Raw genomic sequence first — 24,552 nt, 5'->3', positions numbered from 1 at the left:
TGCAGCGATAAACATGGAAGTGCAAATGTCTTTTTCATATCTTGGGACCTGCTGTTCAGGATAGATGCCCAGGAGTGGTATGGGTGGGTCATAGGGTAGGTATATATTGAGCTTTTTGAGAAACCTCCATATTGTTCTCCAAAGTGGTTGTACTAATTTGCATTCCTACCAACAATGGAGAAGGGTTCCTCTTTCCCCGCACCCTTTCCAGCATTTGTTGTTGCCTGAGTTCAGAGTATAGGCCATTCTAACTGGAGTGAGGTGGTATCTCAGGGTTGTTTTTATTTGCATTTCCTTTACTCCCAGGGATGTTGAACATTTCCTCATATGTTACTTTGCCATTTTTTTTTTTTTTTTTTTTTTGCCAGTCCTAGGCCTTGGACTCAGAGCCTGAGCACCCTCCCTGGCCTCTTCCCATTCAAGGCTAGCACTCTGCCACCTGAGCCACAGCGCCCCTTCTGGCCGTTTTTCCATATATGTGGTGCTGGGGAATCGAACCAAGAGCTTCATGTGTAGGAAGCAAGCACTTCTTTGCCATTTTTATCTCTTCTCTTGTGAAGTCTCTTTTTAGCTCCTTTGCCCATTTCCTAATTGGTTTACTGGGCTTGGAGGGGCTTAGTTTTTTTAGTTCTCTGTAGATGACAGATATTAGGCCTTTGTCTGTTGCTGTGCTGGTAAAGATCCTTTCCCATATGGTTGGCTGTCTTTCTATTTTGGTGGCTATGTCCTTAGCTGTGCAGAAACGTTTTAATTTGTAGTAGACCCATTTGTCGAGTCTTTCCCCTATTTGTTTTGCCCATGGGACTCTATTCAGGAAGTTCCTTCCTGTGCCTATAAGTTCTAGCATCTTTCCTACTCTGTCCTTCAGGAGTTTCAAGGATTCAGGTCTGATATAGAGGTCCTTGATCCATTTTGAGTTGATCTTGGTGCATGGTGACAGGCTTGGGTCTACTTTGAGTTTTCTGCATATGGCTGCCCAGTTCTCCCAGCACCAGTAGTTGAAGAGGCTCTGTTTATTCCATTGTATGTCTTTAGCTCCTTTGCTGAATATCAGCTGACTGTAAGAGTGTGGTTTTATTTTTGGATCTTCAATTCTGATCCATTGGTCTTCCAGTCTGTTTTTATACCAATGCCAGGCTGTTTTTGTTATGATGGCCCTACAGTAAAGCTTGAGGTCTGGTATTGTGATACCTCCTGCACTGCTTTTTTTGCCTAGAATTGCTTTGGCTGTTCTAGGTCTTTTGCTGTTCCATATGAATTTATGGACTGCTTTCTCTATTTCAGTGAAGAATGTGACAGGGATTTTGATAGGGATTGCATTGAATTTGTATAAAAATTTGGGCAATATGGCCATTTTCACTCTATTGATTCTGCCTACCCATGAGCATGGTAGGTCTTTCCATCTCCTTGTGTCTTCTTTGATTTCCCTTATTAGATTTTTATAGTTCTCATTAAATAAGTCTGTCACGTCTTTGGTTAGGTTGATCCCTAGATACTTTATTTATTTTTTTTTTTTTGGCTATTGTAAATGGAATTGTTTCCATAATTTTCTTTTCTGCTTGTACATTGCTGGTGTACAGAAAAGCTGCTGACTTTTGTGGATTGATTTTGTAGCCTGCTACTTGCCAAAATGGTTTATTAGGTGTAGGAGTTTGGGGACTGAGTTTTTTGGGTCTTTCAGATATAAGATCATGTCACCTGCGAATAGGGATAGCTTGATTTCTTCCTTGCCGATGTGGATCCCTTTGATGTCCTCCTCATGTCTTATTGCTATAGCTAGGGATTCCAGCACTATATTGAAAAGAAGTGGAGAGTGGGCATCCTTGTCTTGTTCCTGAGTTTAGGGGGAATGATTTTAGTTTCTCCCCATTTAATATGTTGTTAGCAGTTGGTCTGTTGTATATGGCTTTTATTGTTTTGAGGAATGTTCCATCTATTCCTGTTCTCTGCAGAGCTTTTAATAAGTATGGATGTTGTATTTTGTCAAAGGCTTTTTGGGCATCGACTGAGATAACAATGTGATTCTTGATTTTAGTTCTGTTGATGTGGTGAATTACATTGATTGATTTACGGATGTTGAACCATCCTTGTGACTGTGGGATGAAGCCTACTTGGTCATGATGTATAATTTTCTTGATCAGTTTCTGGATCCTGTTAGCTAATATTTTATTGAGGAGCTTTGCGTCTGTGTTCATTAGTGATATTGGTTTGTAGTTCTCTTTTTTTTGTTGGGTGTTTGCCTGGTTTGGGAATGAGTATGCTATTAGCTTCATACAATGAGTTTGGGGTTTCTCCCTCTGTTTCTATTTCACGGAAGAGTTTGAGGAGTATTGGTATTACCTCCTCACTAAAGATTTTATAGAATTCGTTGGTGACTCCATCTGGGCCTGGGCTTCTCTTTGTTGGGAGGTTCTTGATTACCCCCTATATCTCGCTGTAAGTTATTGGTTTATTTAGTTGATTTATTTCTTCTTGGTTCAGTTTGGGCAGTTTATACTTCTCTAAGAATTGATCCATTTCTGTAAAATTATTGTTTTTTAGTGAGTAGAGGTTCTGGAAATAGTTCCTTATGATTGTTTGAATATCGTGTGTACTTGTTATTTTTCCGGTGGAGTCCCTGATTTTACATATATGAGTCTCTTCTTTTTTTTTTTTTTGTAAGTCTTGCGAGGGGTCTGTCCATTTTATTTATTTTCTCAAAGAACCAGCTTTTAGTCTTATTTATTTGTTGAATGGTCTTTCTATTTTCTTCTTTTTTTTTTGTTGCCAGTCCTGGGCCTTGGTCTCAGGGCCTGAGCACTGTCCCTGGCTTCTCTTTGCTCAAGGCTAGCACTCTGCCACTTGAGCCACAGCGCCACTTCTGGCCATTTTCTATATATGTGGTGCTGGGGAATTGAACCCAGGGCTTCATGTATACGAATCAAGCACTCTTGCCACTAGGCCATATTCCCAGCCATGGTCTTTCTATTTTCAATCAGATTAATGTCTTGTTTAATCTTTGTGATCTCTCTCCTCCTAGTAATTTTAGATTCGATCATTTCTTGTTTCTCCAGTTGTTATAGTTTCATTGTGAGGTTATTCACCTGCTCTGCTTCCATTCTTTTAATGTGAGTGCTGAGGGCGATGATCTTGCCCCTCAGTACTGCCTTAGCTGTGTAGCATAGGTTTCCTTGTGATGTATTTTCATTGTCATTGTGGCTTATGAATTTGTTAATTTCATCTTTAATTTGGTCTGTGGCCCATGTGTTGGATAACAGTGTGGGGTTTAGCCTCTGAGAATGTGTATAGCCTCTGTGGTAACTGTTGTTATTGAGGGTTACCTTTATTCCACTGTGGTCAGATATAATACATGGGATGACATCAATACCTTTGTATTTGCTGAGGTTCTTTGTGTGGGCTATGACATGGTCTATTTTGGAGTATGATCCATGGGCTGCTGTGAAGTAGGTGTATTGGGTCTCTGTAGGGTGGAAGATTATGTATAGATCGGTCAGATCCACTTGGGATATCGTGTTACTTAGGTCCTCAGCTCCCTTGCTAATCCTCTGGGTGTTGGATCTGTCTCTTGGAGAGAGTGGGGTATTAAAGTCACCCAGTATGATTGTGTTTGGGTCTATCTTGTTCTGTAGTTCTGTGAGAATTTGCTTGACATATGTAGGGCCTCTTTTGTTCGGTGAGTATGCATTTATCACCGTGATGTCTTGGTTCTGGATTTTTCCTTGTATTAAAATGTAATGTCCTTCTTTGTCTTTTTGAGTTGATTTTAATGAGAAGTCCAGCTTGTCTGAGATCAGGATGGCTACTACTGCCGTTTTGGTAGGTGTGTTTGCTTGGAAGATCTTGCTCCATCCTTTCATTCGGAGCCTGTTTTTGTCTCTTGCTGTAAGGTGGGTCTCTTGTAGACAACAGATGGCAACTTTTTGTTTGCGGATCCACTCTGCCAGTCTGCTCCTCTTTATCAGAGAGTTTATACCGTTTATATTCAAAGAGATCAAGGATAAGAGTGTTTTTTCTTCTTCCAATTTCTTGTTGGGCTGTTTTTCCTCTTTTTTTTTTTTTTTCTTGTCTTTAGTGAACTGCTCTTTCTGTTGGGCTCTGGCTATTGTAGTTTCTTTCTGTTTCTGTCTGTGTGTCCTGTACGATTTCTGTTGGGTGGGAGTCCCCTCTTAGAATTCGCTTTAGTGCTGTTTTTTTTATTCACATATTCCTTTAGATTCTCTTTGCTATGGAAAGATCTGGTTTTCCCCTCCAATATGAACTCCAGCTTCTCTGGATATTTTATTTTAGTTTGGCAATTGTTAGCCTGTAGGACTTGGATGGTGTTCTTCCATTCTCTTCGCGCGTGGTACTTTTGTGTGGAGAGGTCTGCTGTTTTTTGGATCCTTTTCCCATTGTAATAAATTTCTTTCTTCGCTTATGTTGCATTCAAAATTTGCTCTTTATTCTTGAGATCTGAAATCTTGAATATTATGTGCCTTGGCATGGCTTTTCTAGGATCTGGTCTGCCCGGTGTCCTATAGGCTTCGGTTACCTGGATGGGGTCCTTTGTGAGACTGGGGAAGTTTTTTGCAGTTGCTTTATTGAGAATATTTTGAAGCCCTCTGCTCTGGTATTCGGCTCCTTCTTCTATTCCAATTATGCGCTGATTATATCTCTTGTCTTTGTCCATTAGCTCCTGGATTAGTCTGCCCTGGGGCTTTACCGTTTCTTGGAGTGTGGTAATTTCCTGGTTCTTATTGGCTCCATCATTGTCCAAGAGAGAGATTCTGGCTTCCATATGGTCAATTCTTTGTGCTGTGGATTCACGTGTGAAGTTTATGGATGTCAGGGAGCTATTTATGGTTGCCATATTAGCTCTGGTTGTGGAAATTTCTTCCTTTAAAGAGTTGTATTTTAAATCTATTTTTTCATGCATTTCACTTCTCAGAATGTTAAGGTCTTCTTTGAAGGAGGTTTGCACTGTATCCATTTTTGCTTCCATTTCTTTCTTGGCTTCCTGGAGGTCCTTCAAGACTTCCATTCTAAACTCCTGGAATTGTTTTCTGATTTTGTTCCTTAGGCTTTCCATCATTTTTGCTATCGTAGCCTCGGTTGCTCTTTTATTCTCCATCTCCTCTTCAGTCGTGCTGCTTTTTGGAGTTGGTGAGTTGGCTTGCTCTTTGATGAAATTTGTTATATTTCTTTGTGATTTGCACATCTGGAGATCTGTGGGTGGCTTCCCTGGTTTGGCTTTGTGCTGTTTCCCGCTGGTCCATCAGTGGAAGACTTGTGTCCTCTCTCTGGGTTTGCGTTTGGCTGTTGAATCTTACTGCCCAATGAGTGAGTGTGGCTGTCTTGGTTTTTTCCAAGGTGGTCACCCTCACTGCACTTGGGGGTGGGTAGGTTCTGTGTCTTTCTCTGGGGGATAGTGTCCTGCCGCTGTGCTGTGCTGACCCTAGCGTGCCTCTGGTGGGGGTTTGCAGGTCGTTGATTCAGTGTGGCGTGGAGGCTTTTCTCTTCTTTGGTTCTTTTTTCTACTCGGTATCTTGGTCAGGGGAGCTCACCTCTCAGGTGGTTCACCTTCCTGTTTGGACTGCTCAGGGGCCGGTGTTGTTGAGGGGCGGCCCACCCACTGGTGTGAAATTTGCCAATCTGAGTGGGCGCTGCGGCTGGGGGGCTCTGCCCTCCTGTGCGGGTACCTATCAGAGTGAGCACCAGGTTGTTGAGGTGTGCTTGTGCCCTCCTGCAAGTTTGCTGTGGGGGGCGGTATGTGTGGGCCCCAGTGGGATCAAGTGCCCGGTGCGGGTTGCCTCCCACAGACTGCGCCTCTGCTGCAAGGGGGGGGGGGGCGTGTGATCAGGCCCAGGTGTCCCTGCTGGGCTGATATTGCCCACCAGCGCACCTGTGACTTTTGTTCAAAAAGTCCATGAGGCCCAGGCGCCTCAGGTGGGGCTTCCAATGCCCACCGGTCCCCAGGCCCCTGTTGGGAAGGGGACAGGCCTGGTGCGGCCTGTTTAGGCTCCTCTGCTGCCTTGGTGCTGTTCAGCTCCTGCTAGCTCCTGTGTCCTCCCAGAGTCTGAAGGAACCTTTTGCCGCCTGATTTGGGGGTTCTTTGTTCCCTTGGGGTGGGGAGGGGGAGGGAGGAAGCTCTAGCTTCTTTGTAGAGTTTGGGTCTCTGATAGCTGGTCTCCTGTTGGGGGAGGGGGTAATGGGGAACTTACTGGTCCTGGATTATGTGTGTGTCCCATGCTGCTGTTGGCCCTTTGTGGGTGGTGTGCTGGGGTGTAGCGATTGGTCATTTGGTGGTGTCAGCCCCGGCTCTCCCCTTCTGCACTGCTTGGTTACCCCACCGCTCATGTCTGATCCCGGCCGTGCTGTCCCGCACCTCCCGTCTGCCGCCGTCTGTCTTGATCGGTCCGCACACCCCCTGGGGTACGTGAAGCTCTTGCTGTCTGGACTCTGTGCTCCTGGTGTGACTTTTTGGCAGTCGGTTTGTTGGCACCAGGTCCCCTTTCCCAGCCTGGCCCTGTTCGGGCCAGGGTTGGTGGGTGGGGGGAGGGTACCCTGAAGATTTTATGGCTCCTTGCAGGTTATAGGCTCTTATTTTTTTGTTCTTTTTCATTTCCTGTGTTTCTCTATTGCTTCTGGCTACTGGTTTTGCTGGGTTCTTGATGGGGGGTTGGGTGCTGGAGTTCCCAGCTCGCTATTCAGTTGGAGCGAGTTGGGGTACCTCCCTACTGTGGTGGCACCATCTTCCTTTCCTTTCAACTTTCATTTTCAAAGGACAAATTCTAAGGTGTGTCTTCAGTAGATTATTTGGGAAACAAAAGGAAGAAGGTAAAGACAAGAGCTTCAGAATTACCCGTGTTGGGGAGCTTTTCATGACACAACCATCATGCACTCTTACCCTCCCCACTCCCACCCTTCTTTCCCTGTTCTGTGTCCTCATCTGGCAAAGGGGATTATTCTGGCTTTGACACAGTCTTCACGTTTCCTTTGAGTACTTTCTCAGGCTAAGCAGGCCAGGCCTGGCCCTTAGTGCTTGTGCTTGCTTCCACTGGTTTCCCCATGAAGGGAAGAAGTAGAGCCCTCCAGACAACAATGTGTAGGAAGAGGGAGTCTCTCCAGTCAGCAGGCTCTACCACTTGAGCATTGAAACAATGTCTTTCTGGGACAAGAAAGGGTGGGTATGGAACAGTTTAGAGCAGATTTCTTGCTGTGCTAAGTTTAACCCCTTTCTTCCCCCAGGATTCCTGATCTCGAGATTAAACTTTCCAGGATAGCAGTGCCCATGTGAATCAAAGGGTGGTAGGCAGGACTACAGGATGAGAATTAAGGAGGCCATGTCCTCACCCCAGGTTTCTTAATGTTGCTTTGTTAGATCCCAATGCTCTGAGAAACCTTTATTTTATGGCTCCGTTTAATCATAATCCCATGGTTTGGTGCACAGGGACGAGTGCAAACCTATACCACCCTGGGAGAGCAATCTAAGACTCATAATACAGGCCAGATTAACAGCACCACTACTTTCTCTGAACACCAAAGAGAGACCAAGCAAAGGTGGGCCCTATCAGCAGAGATCAGAGTTGAAGTCTGAGGACTTGGAATTAGTTGTGCTTAGATCCAAATCTTACCTTTACCATTTGTAAACTCACTAGCTCTGAGAAAATCCCTGAAGACTTCTGAGTATGTTTTCCAATATAAAAGAAAGACAAAACACACTTATCAGGGACTATGTATAAGATATAATGTGTTTTCATAATGCTGGTTACTCGAGATAATAATTTGGGGCTTTTATTATTATAGGTCAGAATATGATTTCCAGATCTGGAGTTTTTGGGTTCAGATACTTGCCTCTAAGACTTTCCCTTTGAGCAAAGTTTAGCCGGGCTCTTCTGAGCTTTCTTCTCAACTATGCCTCACTGTTGGCTTCTAAAGACTCAACACATGAATCTAGTTTTGAACAGCTCAAGGCCACATCCTTACGAGGTCTGTGTCTCCCCTAGTAGAGTACCTGTCTGGGAATTCTTGAGTGTTCAGCAGACACTTTAACACAAGGTCCTTGTCTATCAGCTCCTATGGGAGCATGAATGTAAATGTGTTAATAAGCTTGCATGAATTTCATATGGACCAGGCTCCTTTCCACATGTATCATTTCCCACTTCTACAACTCTACCAAGCCTCCATGCATATTGCTGTCCTTATCCTCACATTCACCCCCTAAAATGCTCAGGAGTCTCCATTCAAATTGGGGTTCAGTTCAGGCTGGACTTTTTGCTATTTCAATAGCTTTACCAATGAAAATCTGCTGCGACAAGTTTAGGGTCAGGCTTTGTTTACCTTGACAATCAAAGCTGGGCTAGATGTGTGACCTAAGGAAGATACTTAAAATCTCTGTGCCTCAATTTCCTCATTTTTAAAATAAGAGTGAAGAATGCTACACTGTAGATGGTTGTGAGCTTTGAATGAGTTAGCATATAAAGAACTGTAGGTAGGCCGGGAATATGGCCTAATAGCAAAAGTGCTTGTCTCGTATGCATGCTGCCCTGGGTTCAATTCCTCAGCACCACATATATAGAAAAAGGCCAGAAGTGGTGCTGTGGTTCAAGTGGGAGAGTGTTAGCCTTGAGGGAAAAGAAGCCAAGGGCAGTGCTCAGGCCCTGAGTCCAAGGCCCAGGACTGGCAAAACAAAACAAAACAAAACAAAAACTGTAGGTGTTTTCTACTTTTATTAGCCATATAAGCTAGTTGATACTGGTAAGATATTAATGTAAGAAGGAAGCATATGTGTGTGTATGTACACACACAAACACACATACACCTGTAGTTGATACAGTAAAGTCAACTAGATGAAAGAAATGAATATAAAGACTTTTCATACTGTTAGTTATTTTAAAACTAGCATTTTATAATAGTAACTACAGCTGTGGGTCTGGAACCAGATGGAATAATACGGCACCATGAATATAAATATATTTTAGTCTGAAAAGGTACATATTATCTAACAGTAATTTTTTTCACAAAACACATACTTGGAAATTGTAAAGATTGGTTTGAAATTTCAAACTGACTTAGATGTTCTGTGTGTTTTCTAAAGCCTAGCTGTTGTGAATGGCTCCAAACAGTGCTTGTGGGTCAGATCTATGCCCCTCTCCCTGCCCCCTCTCTCTACCAGGTCTCCTCAGGCCTCACTCCAGGATGAGCAGGATGCTGCTCATACCTTTCTGGCTGTGCTGCCCAGTGGGAAAGAGAAGAGCCATTTTTCCCACCCTGTATTGAGTGTAGAAAGATTCACGTCTCCAGAGCACAGAGGAGCAGCATTTAGATGCCCTGTAGTATGGCTCTAAAGAATTAATGTCTTAGGCCAGACAGCGTGTCCACCCTTTCAGCTGCAGGAGCATCATCTGATAGGTCTCAGCCCAACCAACACCTTCAAGAGCTTCAGAAGATTATACATTTTTGTATTTTTTAGCTGTGTTGACTTAAGTCTGTTGAGTCCAATGGAATTTAATAGAAGGCAGAAGTTCTACTTTTTGAATTTCATTTGTTCTCGTTTCTTATTCTAAGATTTTTTTCCATTTATATTTTCTTGAAGTAAGAATGATAAAGAATCTTTATGAATTGTTGGCCTGTTGAATGAGTGTGTGGGTCAAAGGTTGATTTTCCTTTCATTTAACTGTGATTGGTGGGATTGCTTCTCCAAGACCATATTCCTTCAAGAATGTGATGGAAACAAATGGGCAGTGAGAGATGAAAGAGAGGAAGAGAGACAGAAAACTTGGTTTCTTTGGGAGGATTCTGGATCCAGTCTGTGCTCCATGGGGAGGGAGTTTCATGAATATTTCAGGACACAGTTGTTTCTGATGTTGAAGGATCTTGAAGAGGAAATTGAACCAGATTACCTTTACCATGTGGATTCTCAAAACTGGAATCCTGTAGAGCTGGCCTGGAGCAGGAGGCTTTAGTCTGTGGTAGTTAGAGGAATGATAGTCTTAAAAAGGATGAATACATTTGAAGGATAAACACAGGTAAGAACCTATCTATTTACTTCTTAGTGTCACCCCTTTGTAGTATCTGCTGCAAAAACTGGTTTGTTTTTTTTGGTTGTGGTTTGTATCATATTGGGACTTGAACTCAGGTCCTTGAGCCCAGTTTTTTTCTGCTAACAACTAGTGCTCTGCTATCTGAGCCATACCTCTAGTCCAGCTTTTCTGCTGGTTAATTGGAGATAAGAGTCCCTCAGATGTGTCTGCCTGTTCTGGCTTCCTATGGCAGTCCTCAGATGTCATCCTCCTGAATAGCTAGCACGATAGGCATGAACCACTGGAATCTGGCTCTTTGTTTTCTCTCTTCTAATTGGCTCATTGTTTCACTGGTCATATCGGTCTAGTTTTGCATTTGTCTTTTGAAATTTGTTTTTTTTTATTATCCACATCCTTCATCATAAAAGCACATTTTGGAGTTGTAATGACTCCACAGAAAGAACCCCCAAATGATTACACTTTCTTTTCTAGAGGAAAAAGAAAGGAGACAAGAATGTGAGTACTAAGCTGCTAATATTTCTGGAGACTGTCTCATAACCTTTGATAATCAATTACTTAAGAGCATGAGTGAATAGAAATCATGCTATCTGATGTGGTAAGCACCGTGTTTAAACAAAAGCCCTGGGATCTTTCTAGCAACCTATTTAGCAGTTGATTTGAAATGTGCTCTTATGAATGTAATCACTGAGCAATACTGCCAGCATTGCAACACATTTATTTATAGACACATGAAACTTCGTGTTCAAAAACTAGTAGCTTTGTTTTAGTGGCTCAATTCAATAATTTGCTGTAGCTGTTTCTTCCCCCCCAAATTTGGAGGTTGAACTCAGAGCCTCATGCTTGCTAGGTAGGTGCTCTACTGCTGACCCACCCCTCTAACCCTTTGTGTGTTTGTTACTTTATGGACTATGTTCCTCCTATTTGCGCTTCTCCATGTCATTAGGGAATGCCAGGTGCACACTACCATATCCAGTCATTGGTTCAGATGGAGTCTTGCAAACTGTTTTTTGTTTCTTTGTTTTTTGCTCAGGCTGGCCTTGTACTGGATTTCCTGATCAGTCTCCCAAGTAGTTAGGATTAGACTTGAGCTACCACACTGAGCAGTTTGCTTTAGATTTTAATACATATTTACTCATCCCCCTCCCTCAGTTGACCTTCTTGCTTCTTAAATATAACAACACTGACTTCTTGAGATCTAGTACTTACTTAAAACAAATATCTACTCAAATGTGTGAGCCCCATCTAAGATGACTCCTCACCGGGGACTATGGCTGCTTTGTTTCTTAGTTCAGGTTCCTTAGGAAACAAGAAAGTGAAGTGAAGCTCCTTGCTAATTGCTGGCAGTGGTCTTCCTGGAATCTACCACTGCCAGCTCAGCTTGTCATCTGCTGGTTGCTTCCTATCTCTACTTCTCAGGACTACACGTTTGTTTCTTTGGTTGCTAATTCTCTTGCACTATCTTGTTGAGCTTCTGGCTTCATTGGGACAGCAGATGGCAAAGCCACCCTAGATGTGGCCACAGGATCTGCTGCAGCTGCTCACCTGTGGAGTTTGGTGGGGGAGGGGGAGATACCAGGTGGGGCTGGGATGATTGCAGGCAGAGGTCTGAGAGGTGGGTGGAGCCCAGTTGATCTGGGCTGTGCAGAAGCTGGGCCTAGTGCCTGATTTTGTCTTTTTGTTTGTTATCATGTCCCCTACTTAGAAGCATAGGGATTGCTTGTTTTGCTCAGTGTTCACTAGATCCATAATCACAAGAACAATATCTGGCATATACTAACACTTAATAAATACTTGGTGGATTAATTTATTTTCTACTCTGTGTCAGGGATTATTAAAGGCGTTAGAAGAGACAGATATTGGTACCATCTTGCAAATGTAAAAATTCAGGAGAAAAGTGACTTTCTCAGTGCTGTTAAAATAAGAGGAGGTTTTTTCTGGCTTTTGACACACAAGAAATACTGTGTTTCAGAGCATAAGAACTTCTGACTTGACATTGCTAGAGTGAGCTTTTATCCCTGGAATGAGCCTCATTGCTGGAATTAGCTTCCATTCCTTGACAGTTATTTTTCTTTTAAAAACAACAAAACAAAGAAAGGAAAAGAAGAAAGGAAGGAGGAAAGGGAAGAAGAGAAGAAAAGAAATTAAGGCAACTCCTTTTGTGAGCATTTTGTCTGTCTCTGCTTCATTTTCCCAATTCAGAAAATAGGTATGGCACCATGGAACCTGACAAATGGAAGCCAGAAAGACAGCACTACCTAAATGTATGGTTTGCTAAGGCTGTCATAATATAATGTTCTCACGGTTCTGGAGGCTAAGAAACCTGAAGTCAATGTGTCAACATTGGTCGATTTCTTCATGGCCTCTCTCTTGTATATATATGCCCTTCTTCTCTTTGTGTCTTTACATTGTTTGCCATCTGTGTTGGTTTATGTCTTACCCTCCTCTGATAAAGGACAGCAGTTATACTGAATTAGATCCAAACCCTATGACCACATTTTAACTTAGTTGCCCTGTAAAATTCTATCTCCTTAGGTATGAAACTGTAACCCCTCTGTACAGCACTTTGACAAAGAAATGAAAAAAAAATCCCATCTCTAATCATATAGGCATGTTCTAAGATACTAGGAGTTAAGATTTCAATGCGTGAATTCTACTATATTTCAGCCTATAATGCTAATCCTGAAGAAATTGATTTTCCATAGTGTAAGGAACTGTTGAGGCTTATTTGAAAAGGCCTCATGGTTTAAGTGTCATCAGTATTCATCAAATCATGCCCATTCTTATTGCCTCTGACCTTCTGTGGCTGTCCTTGTTCTACACTTCTACTTGACCTCAACTGAAACCACTGTGGCAGTCAGAGCAGGTCACAAAAAAAATCCAGAAATCCAAGAAGAAGGTTTTGTGTAGAGTACATCAAAGGAATCAATATCCATCTAAGGTTCATCATTTAAATTACCATGTTTATTTATGTCAACACAAAATAAAAACAACTTACAAAACAACCACTTTATCTTCATGTAACATAATTCTTCAGTGAACAGAAGTACTGCTGTTAGTGTTTTGGCCTTTTCAAGGTCCTGCCTTGGGTCAAAACAGCACTTAGAGAAAGAGAAGATTTTTCCCTAATACACACACAAAAGAAATGTATATTTTCTAAAATCTCATTTCAGTAATGATAGAAATAATGCCAATCTGTCCTCTTAGAAATGTCACTGGCTACATGTCATCTATAGTCCACCTGCTCAAATTCTGGGCCACAGTCAGGAAACCTGGGATGCCTTACTCCTTATCTGTCCAAGGAGATTACTTAGTAATTCTTTTCATTTATCTGTGTAACCCCTAACCCTCTGATTTACCTGAGTTATTTAGAAATCAGAAAAAAAAACAGATCTTCAAGCAACAGAATCTGTATAGATCTGTCTGGTAGCACTAAAGAATCTCTTGAGATGACATGATTCAGTGGACAACCATCAACCACGAAGTTCTCACTACCTAAGGAACTACTCACCTAGCAAAAGGCCTCCTGTCACAATCTAATCAAACGTAATGAACACTACACAAAACCCCAACTCACCTGTACCCTAATGGTTTAAATTCTGGTTATTTACTCTCAGTGCACTTTCAAATAAATGGTAGCTATCATTTAATTAACAAAATCTATCATTTTTTTTTCTAAAAAATGTAACAGTCTCATGCAGTGGGAAGGAGAAGAGGCTTGGAGTTAGAAGATGTAGCTTCAGAATTCACTTCTTCTACCCAACCTCTGAGCCTTGGCTTCATCATGAGTGTCATATGGGATGAAAATTCTTCCTAATGGAGCAGTTACCATAAGAAATAATATCCAGTAGAGTCCATCTCTTCAATTCCTTCTTACTAGTGGATCCTTAATTTATCCACATTTTTGTTTTCTTTTTCCACCATATTAAATTGGCTTGGAACTTCATGAGCTTCCTGCTTCTGCTTCTCAAACGCTGGGAACACAGGTGTGTGTAGCCATGCCTGGTCCCGTTCACATGTAATTTACAAGTAAGGTCTTAACTTCTTAAAACAATTTATATAATGCATCTCCATCACAAACAAGGGACAGATGCATGCTGGGCTGTACAGATGTGACAAGAAGATAGGTTAAAAAGCCTATACACAACAAGGGCCTATGCACTCTTGATATGCCTGATTAAAAAGTGTCAAACATTTGATTGTTACCTCAGGTTCCTTTCATTGGAGCACACTTAGAAAAAGCCATTTAAAACAGTTTTTCAAAAAGAAATGGACACTTTCATTGGTCAATTAACTTGGAAGACCGAGACTGAATAAAATAAGGTGAAGGAGGGAGAATAGGCTAGAACTCAGGAACAAGCAGAAACTGAGCATTTTCCTAGTAATTTATAAATTAGCCCAATGATAGGGTTGTTCTCTTCATTTTTATTGGTGACATCATTTATAAATTACTTCTTCCTTATCTATAAAACCCAAAATCCTTGTTTGTGTACCTGACAAAATACATACAAATTCACAGAAGTAACTCATACATAATTTTCCATCTTCCATTTGGGATACCTTTGGAAGAGTTGTATTCTTTCAGCTGAAGTAAAACCAAGGTCTCATTTCTCACAGAGTTGAAGCAAATCTTCCTTTAGGAAAGGACAGATTTACTACAAACTTAGAACAGCTGCCAAAGGTGAGTATCCAGTGTGAGCACATGGGCTGAGACAAAGACGTCAGGTAGCTGTATTCTGCAAACAAATGAGATTCTAATTCCATACATTTTTCAAATGCAAAGCAGGCACACATGAATCATGTTGATGATTTTTTTTGAGACATTAATGCAACAGAGTATTCCTCAAGTGATCTCCAAAGTCACCTCCTTGCAATAGAAATTCCTCTTCTTGATTGTTTTCAACCTGCCAACAGCGTCTCACCTTTATGTAGAGATGACTGATCTCCAAATGACCTATTATTATCTAAACCAACCTCCTTTGAAGCAACAAAGAATGAAAAATCAAACAGTGCATTAACCTTTCATGTCAGTGGAGCAGACTTTTCCCATGCATGAAGGACTTCTACCCATCGCTTGACAGATCTACCTTTTGCTTTTCCCTGTGTTTGTAGGTCACGTTTTTAAAAGTACTCGTGGAGCCTCGGTATAGTGGATTGGTTCCCTGAAAAACAAACAATGAAAGCATGGACACTGGTTATACCATTTAATACCTCTAAATTTTTTCATTATAGTTCAAATTGGAAAGAGAACAGCGATCTCAACTTGAAAACCATAGAATTGCTAGCATTTTAAAATTTATATATCTTATCTTGTTTTTATAATATGCCAAACCAATTCCATGTGAAAATTCTTAAAATCTTACCCTGTTTGGAAATGCACTAATTCATGGATAGGAAAGGGAACATGGCCTGGTTTGCTCACTGCTTTCCCAGCACTGAGAGTCTAGCTCAGGCACTCCTGTGTACAGTATGAGCAGAATGAGCAGAGTGAATTGAAGGTGAGATGGAAGGTCCCAAAAGTAAAATGGCAAAAGTCAAACAGGTGGAAACATAGAAGTATGAATGTCAGTGTACTTGATCTGCCTTAAGAAATGGGTTGTTTCTAGGGAAAGGCCTCAGGCAAGGCCTCACATCATCCTGCCAGAATGAAACCAAAGCTCAGACAGAGTGATTTGGAAGAAGAAAACAGATCTCTTAAATAGCTAGCATTGGGTGGGTCCTGGTTTAGGAGACTGGATGGCAGACCTGGCAAATGGCTTTGCTCTTGGGGCTGTGAGAAAGTTCTCGTTTATGGTGGTGAGCTCAGCTATTCTGTTCAGGATGACAATGCATTTTAGATGCCAGCTGCAGTGGTGCCCAAAGGGTCAGTGGACAAAGCCTGGCTGTGCAGGAGCAAGGGGCCTGGTTGAGGTAGTTTCTTCTTACTCACTGTCAAGGTTGGCCACAGGGGCTTTTGCATCAGACATCTGGAGTTCAAATCCAGCTCTGCCACATGACCTTATCCAGCTACTCTGACTCTTGGCATCCGTTAAAGAGGGATTAACACACTCCTTACTTCATCCACAGGGAAGTATCTTAGCATTTGCCTGGCAAATAGTAAATGCTCAATTAATGCTACCTTTTGTGTCCTTATTTTCTTCTTCCTTCTCCTTTTTATTTTTCTTCTTTGTCTCTCAATTTTTTTTGGCAGGTAGTAGGGTTTGCACTCAGGGCTTTGTGTTTGATACTGCTTGAACCTGCTCCCAGATCTCCTTTACTTTAGTTATTTTTAGGGTAAGGCTTCTTACCTTTTTCTCAGGACAAGCCTTAGATGGTGATCTTCTATATAGCTAGAATTACAGGAATGTACCACCATGCCTGGCCTTCCTTATTAATTTTTCTTTAAAGCTCTCCTTCACATTTGGTATTGGAAATGGTTGTAAGGCTACTTTCCTCCAGGTCTTTGGCACTCTTAACATTCCCAAGCCCATTTCTAAGTATGTGTGGAGTCCAGATACCACCTGAGTCACAAAACCCTGTATGATGGTTTCCAACCCCATGAATTGTAGAGACTGTGGCAATTGCTAGGCATCTACTTGAAAAAGCAAGATAGTATTTGTACTCACAGTACATTTGTTTCAACATCCAAAAGAATTGTGTAAAATGAAAACATTTCCCAGCCTTTTCCTCCCATTACCCATGCATTCTGTGCAGTGGGCCTCTGTGGGCAGGTATTGCACCAGCACCTGCTTCTCTGTTGCCTGAGGTAGCAACCTGACCTCTTACTGAGTGTCATGTTGCACTTGTTTATGTGTCTTTGAAGAAAGATACTATGTGTGTATGGAGTGCAAGCAGAGAAGTGGTGCCTTGGCTGGAGGTAGAAGATGGGTCAAAACATGATGGCCATATTGCTTCTGCTCCTGAGATTGGCCTAGAAAATTCTGAGATATCTCTAGCCTTATTGAGTCCCATCACTGTAAGACTAGAGATTTTGTAGCTGACAGACAAAGTGATGTGGTCTTAGAGTCTCACGTGCAAGTAAAAGTCATGTGCAAATAGAAGTTTGAGATTCTACTAAGCTTAAGATTAGAAACTACTTTGTCACAGAAGAAAGTGGGTCTCAACCGGGGAGACAACGTGGAAAACACAAGAGATGGAGTGTGGGAGTGATGAGTGGGTCTTGTCCTGGAGAAAGAAGAAGATCTAGTGAGTAGAAATGGTACCCTAAAGAGAAAACAGACTGTGGGCAGCTTAAGTCTTGGTAGGGCTGGGCACTTGTTTGTAGTCCCATCCACTTCATGTCAAGCATATTAAAATACACTGCACTAACTAGAATTTATATCCACTATAAAGGGGGTGACTTGAGTTGCAAGAGGCAGAATAGCAGTATATTTGTAGATGTTTAGTTGAATGTTTAAACTTGATTGTGCAACATGCATTCTCTACTTTAGAGCAGTTTCATTTATTCAGGTCTGCAATATTTTGGGGTCCCTTGCATAGAGGGACCATGGCTAAAGCAAATTCTTCCCTCGTAGGAGGGTAAGGAGGAAGGGTAGAGTGGAGGAGGAATAAGCCTATGTTACTGTTGGGGTGTATGTAGTTGGGTGCTTCTTGAGTATGCTCAGATATTTTTTTTCCCCAGGGGAAGTGTGCAATTGTGCAATCGTGCCTGCATGGGGGCCATGCAGGTGCACTTTCCTCATCGGATTTGCAGCTGAGAGGCAGGCTTGCATTCTGCATCCTTTCTGGTGAGTCTTCACTCCACGGTTTAAACAAAGCTAGTTTTCCCTAGATTTTTCTAGGGTGACCAGGTTGATTTCCCTGGAATATTGGGGTATTCCTTTTAGTTGATGGGTTCCGAAAATGCAAGGGCACATTTTTCAAGCTGATAAAAAGCAATAATAATAAGAAAATTCTCTGGCGTGACCCGGAGCTTCCTTAATGATTGCCTAACTGCCAAATGCAGACCTGATTTGCTTAGTACAGGACAAAATCAATCCATGACTAAAGAAATGTCAGGCTGAACATTTTTTTTTTGCCTCAAGTTAATGACTTGTCATCCTGGAAAAAAATATGTCTAATCAAAAATGAATTTAAATATCTTCCATTTGTGTTTTCAGAAGGAATAGGCAGAGGAATTATTTTTGAAAAGTGTAATAAAAGGTAGCGTTTCCTTCCAGCTGTGATAAATGTTCTAGGAGGCAGGGGTGAGACTCTTGCCCTAAACTGTCCCCTGAGAGTCCAGTGGGCCTCTGGGTCGGGAGAGCCTACTGTCCCTGCATTTTAAAGGTCAGTTAAACTCACCTCTTGAGAATACATAGGTACTCAATAACAACTGAACTAAATTGAAGATCTTTTAATGTGTGCATTGAATGCCCCCTCCTGCCCCAGGAAGTTATAGTAGTGAAATCTGAACTTGAGTTATCTGAATTAAACCTTGTTTTCATCCAAGTGAATAATTATTAGTCATTATCTAGTCAGGAACATCAAACATTTGTTATTCAAAGAAACTCACTTTCACAAGGGAATATTTGTCATCTATGCTGTCATCTGCTTAATGCCTGTGTTGGTCCCATTTTAGACAAAGAACCAGTAAAAATTGGGAATTTGAATTTCAGTCATGTTCTACATCCTGAGGGAGAACAATTCATGTTTGGGGGAAATTAACTGTTGATTAAAATGTTATTTTAAAGATATTAATCATCTTTTGGTACTCACACATTTGTATAAGAACATGCTGGCTGGTAGGTTATGGAGTGCACAGTTGCCCTAGTGCTTGTTTGTGGAAGGCTTGCTTAAATTTCTAGGAGGGTCAAGTAATCATTAAGATTTAACTCCACTTGCATCAAAGGTCTTGGAAATCCTTTAATCGTTCGCAGCCTCAGTTTACCTACCTTCAAAATGTGTGTGCTAAGAGTATTTCACAAGGCTGGCATTTGTCCAACCTATTATTTGTACCTATTGCTTCTTGTGCAATTATACCCCCATTCTTCAGCCTGATTGCCCTCTGACACTGCCAGGCATTTGCTTGCCGGTTAGTAAAAGTTAAAAACAACATCTGTGACTATAGAGTCAGGTGATGTTAACTGGCCCATAACTTAGGCCACACTGTGTCCCAAGACACTAAGCTAAGTTGTCATGTTGCATTTTACATGATTAACCATGGAGTAGTTCTACTATCATTGCAAATCCACAATTTGCTTTCCAGAAGAATTTTGTTTAATGTGGAAAAGACACACAAAAAGAGAGGAAAGTTACATAACAAGCCTCCATAGCTACATCCACAGTTACCATGATTTTGCTGTACTCCTGCCTTAGCCACCTTTCCCTCCCAGTCTCTTATTCCTGAATTATTTCAGAGTAATGCCCTGCCTTTCTTTCCTTTTGTTCCTATACACTTCCATTTGCTTCTCTAAAAAAAAATACGATTTTCTAACCAAGTCAACATGCCTTTATCAGACTTAATCAAACCAAACTTCCTTGCCATAATTCTAATATCCAGTGTATACTAATCTTTTCTAATTGTCTTAAAAATATCGCACTGCTAAAATTAGGATACAAACAAGATTTATACATTACATTTGATTGTTGTGTCTAATACATTTTTAATGGGAAGATAAAGTAGATATAAATTTTCATTGTCCTTTGTCCTGTACCACATATTATGATTAGTTTAAAATAACTGCCTAAATATAAACATCCTTTATCAAGACAAAATTATCCAAAATAGAAAATTCCATTTGCTTTCACAACTGAAGATATTGCTATAGGCTTAGTAAAAACAGTGCTAACATCAATTTATCTGGGCAGATGAACCCAAAGGAGCATTTGTGTTTGCCTGTATTTTCTCCAGTGATACTACTGTTTTTAGAATCAGCAATGTAAGATAATTGCTGTTAGATAGCTAGACACACCATTAGAGATCGAGAGATGAAATTAAAACCATGAAATTGTTTGCAGGGGTCTCTAGAAATGTAATTATCTCTCCTGTGGAAAAGAAACACAGAAAATTGTACTCATGTTTTCTGTTTGCCTACTGTGAAGAGAAGACATTTAAATTATGTCTATTGGGTACATATATTTAAAGGTTGATACTTCTTTTTTTATGTAGCTGTTTAAAATTTATGATATTTTGAAACTCCATGGCATTTCAAAAGTCTTCTCAACTTTGCTTTGTAACCTGCTATTATATTGGCAACAAGTATTTTTCATGGAAATTGGCTGATCTTTAATACTATTCCTGAACATTATTCCATTAGCTACACCATTATGAATCTATGGAAACGTTTCGGTACAACACTGGTGTTTTATCAAATAGGGCTCAAGGGATTGTCCTGGTGGTGAGGTGACACTGGAGAAAGCACCCCTCCACAATGACCCTGAACCATGCTATTAGGAGTGTCATTAGCCCCTTTAGACTGGTGGAAATCCCTATCACACTAAGAAACCCAGATACATCACAGGTCCCTGGGCCTGCCCCTCCCTGCCCTCCTCCCCCTACAAACAGAACAGAAATCAAAGCTGTTGAGGGACCCAGTGAGAATGAGAGAAAAAGGATGTGACATCTGAAATATTTTATAGAAATAAGAAAATTGGGGAACTCGGAAGATGGCGCTGCCACAGGGAGGCACCCCAACTCACTCCAACTAAATAGTGAGCTGAGAACTCCAGCACCCAACACCCCATCAAGAATCCAGCAAACCCAACAACCGGAAGCAACAGAGGAACTCAGGAAACGAAAAAGAACAAAAAAAGAAGAGCCTATAACCTGCACAAAGTTGGAAAATCTCCGGGGTTCTCCTCCCCCACCTGCCAACCCTGGCCCGAACAGGGCCAGGCTGGGAAAGGGGACCTGGCGCAAGCAAACCAACTGCTGAAAAGTCACACCAGGAGTGCAGAGTCCAGACGGCAGGAGTTCCACGGACCCCAGAACTGAGTGCAGACCGACAGAGATACCGCTGCGGGCCGGAACAGCTGGGATCAGACGTAAGCAGCAGGGGAACCGGGCGGTGCAGATGGGGAGAGCGGGGGCCGCCACCACCAAACGACCGATCGCCCCACCCTAGCACCACAGCCCGGAAAAGCCCACCGAGGCTAGGGACGCTCACAAAACCCAGGACCAGTAAGTTCCCCATTACACCCCTCCCCCCATGGGAGACCAGATCTAGCAGAGACCCAAAACCTACAAAGAAGCTAGAGCTCCCTCCCTCCCTGTCCCTACCCTGAAGGAACAAAGGAGCCAGCCACAAATCTGGCAGCAATAGGTCCCTACAGACTCTGGGAGGACACAGGAGTTAGCAGGGGCAGAGCAGCACGAAGGCAGCAGAGGAGCCTGAGCCAGGCTGCACCGCGCCCCCCAACAGGGGCTGGGGAACCAGTGGGCATTGGAAGCAACACCTGAGGCTCCTGGTCCTCGTGGACTTTTTGAACAGCAGTCACAGGCTCACTAGGCCCAAACACACCCCCCCCCTCACAGCTGAGGCACAGTCTGTGGGCACCAACCCATGCCCGGACACTTGGCACAGCTGGGGCTCGTGCATACCGCCCCACACAGCAAACTCGAGAGAGGGCACAAGCACCCTCCAACAGCTCGGGGCAGCACACCCCCAGAGGAAGCACTAGAGTGCACACACACACGCCCCCCCCCCCGAGGGCCAGCGTGGGCCAGCGTGCTAGCCCTCCAGCAAGAGGACCTCCTGCCCAAACCTCCACAGGAGCTTCGCACAGGTGGGCAGGGCCCCGAGCAGCAGTGCTTGCTAGGGAAGGTGCACTTCACACAGGTGAGCAGGGCCCCCCAACGGCAGAGACCGCTCTGGTAGGCGCATATCGCACAGGTGGGTGGGCCGCCCCTCAACAACACCGGCCCCGGAGCAACCCACACAGGTGGGTGAACCGCCTCTCAGTGGCAAATCTTAATCTGAGATCCTCTGACCAAGGTACCAAGTGGAAAAAAGAACCAAAGAAGAGAAAAGTCTCCACACCACGCTGAATCAGCGACCCGCAAACCCCCACCAGGGGCATGCTAGGGTCAGGACAACACAGCGGTAGGACACTATCCCGCAGAGAAAGACACAGAACCTACCCACCCCCAAGTGCAGTGAGGGTGACCACCCCAGCAACAACCGAGATGGTCACGCTCACACACTGGGCAGTAAGGTTCAACAGCCAAACTCAAACCCAGAAACAGAACACAAACAAGTCTTCCACTGACAGACCAGCGGGAACCAGCACAGAGCCAACCCAAGGAAACCACCTACAGATCCCCAGATGCGCAAATCACAAAGAAATATTGCAAACTACATGAAAGGGCAAGCCAACTCACCAGCTCCAAAAAGCAGCATGACTGAAGAGGAGATGGAGAATAAAAAAGCAACCGAGGCTACGATAGCAGAAATAATGGAAAGCCTAAGGAACAAAATCAGAAAACAATTCCAGGAGTTTAGAATGTAAGTCTTGAAGGACCTTCAGGAAACCAAGAAAGAAATGGAAGCAAAAATGGATACAGTGCAAACCTCCTTCAAAGAAGACCTTAACATCCTGAGAAGTGAAATGCACGAAAAAATAGATTTAAAATACAACTTTTTAAGGGAAGCAATTTCCATGATCAGAGCTGATCTGGCAACCATAAATAGCTCCCTGACATCCATATACTTCACACTTGAATCCACAGCACAAAGAATTGACCATATGGAAGCCAAATCTGTGTCTGGGACAATGATGCAGCCGACAAGAACCAGAAAATTACCACCCTCCAAGAAACGGTAAAGCTCCAGGGCAGACTAATCCAGGAGCTAGTGGACAAAGACAAGAGATATAATCTGCGCATACTTGGAATAGAAGAAGGAGCTGAATACCAGAACAGAGGGATTCAACATATTTTCAATAAAGAGATTGCAGAAAACTTCCCCAATCTCACAAGGGACCTCACCCAGGTAACCGAAGCCTATAGGATGCCTGGCAGACGAGACTCTAGAAAATCCTTGCCCAGGCACATAATAATCAAGACTAGATCTCAAGAATAAAGAGCAAATATTGAATGCAGCCAAAGCGAAGAAAGAAGTTTATTACAATGGGAAAAGGATCCGAATAACAGCAGACCTCTCCACACAAACCTACCATGCGCGAAGAGAATGGAAGAATACCATCCAAGTCCTACAGGCCAACAACTGCCAACCCAGAATAAAATATCCAGAGAAGCTGGAGTTCATATTCGAGGAGAAAACCAGATCTTTCCATAGCAAAGAGGATCTAAAGGAGAATGTGAATAAAAAACCAGCCCTACAGCGAATTCTAAGAGGGGAACCCCACCCAACAGAAATTGTACAGGACACACAGACAGAAACAGAAAGAAACTACAATAGCCGGAACCCAACAGAAAGAACAGCTCACTAAAGACAGGAAAAAAAAAAAAAAAAAAAAAAAAAAAACAGAGGAAAAACAGCCTAACAGGAAAATGGAAGGGGAAAAACACTCTTATCCTTGATCTCTTTGAATATAAATGGTATAAACTCTCTGATAAAAAGAAGCAGACTGGCAGAGTGGATCCACAAACAAAAAGTTGCCATCTGTTGTCTACAAGAGACCCATCTTACAGCAAGGGATAAAAACAGGCTCCGAATGAAAGGATGGAGCAAGATCTTCCAAGCAAACGCACCTACCAAAACGGCAGTAGTAGCCATCCTGATCTCAGACAAGCTGGACTTCTCATTAAAATCAACTCAAAAAGACAAAGAAAGACACTACATTTTAATACAAGGAAAAATCCAGAACCAAGGCATCACGGTGATAAATGTATACTCACCGAACAAAAGAGGCCCTACATATGTCAAGCAAATTCTTACAGAACTACAGAACAAGATAGACCCAAACACAATCATACTGGGTGACTTTAATACCCCACTCTCTCCAAGAGACAGATCCAACAGCAAGGGAGCTGAGGACCTAAGTAACTGAGTACCTAAGTAGCTGAGGAACTAAGTAACACGATATCCAAAATGGAGCTGACAGATCTATACAGAACCTTCCACCCTACAGAGACCCAATACACCTATTTCACAGCAGCCCATGGATCATACTCCAAAATAGACCATGTCATAGCCCACACAAAGAACCTCAGCAAATACAAAAGTATCAACGTTATCCCATGTATTATATCTGACCACAGTGGAATAAAGATAACCCTCAATAACAGCAATTACCACAGAGGCTATACACATTCTTGGAGGCTAAACCACTCACTGTTATCTAACACTTGGGCCACAGACCAAATTAAAGATGAAATTAATGAATCATAAGCCACAATGACAATGAAAATACATTACAAAGGAACCTATGGGACACAGCTAAAGCAGTACTGGGGGCAAGATCATTGCCCTCAGCACTCACATTAAAAGAATGGAAGCAGAGCAGGTGAATAACCTCACAATGAAACTAAAACAACTGGAGAAACAAGAAATGATCGAATCTAAAATGATTAGGAGGAGAGAGATCACAAAGATTAAAGAAGATATTAATCTGATTGAAAATAGAAAGACCATTCAACAAATAAATAAGA

At 42.4% G+C, this 24,552-nt stretch overlaps 1 protein-coding gene across 1 annotated transcript in view; it reads right to left on the bottom strand.

The window, feature by feature from the left end:
* Window positions 1-12,964: 12,964 nt before the first annotated feature.
* Itgb6 (integrin subunit beta 6) overlaps window positions 12,965-24,552 on the bottom strand; it is a 71,659-nt gene continuing 60,071 nt past the window's right edge. The window contains exon 16 of the mRNA XM_048345355.1: window positions 12,965-15,181. Coding sequence (XP_048201312.1) covers window positions 15,083-15,181 — 99 coding nt within the window. The 3' untranslated portion in view covers window positions 12,965-15,082. The remainder of the gene's footprint in view (window positions 15,182-24,552) is intronic.

This window comes from Perognathus longimembris, chromosome 4 (genome assembly GCF_023159225.1).
Source record: "Perognathus longimembris pacificus isolate PPM17 chromosome 4, ASM2315922v1, whole genome shotgun sequence".
Lineage (NCBI taxonomy): Eukaryota > Metazoa > Chordata > Mammalia > Rodentia > Heteromyidae > Perognathus > Perognathus longimembris.
This window is presented reverse-complemented; position numbering and strand designations above follow the sequence as displayed.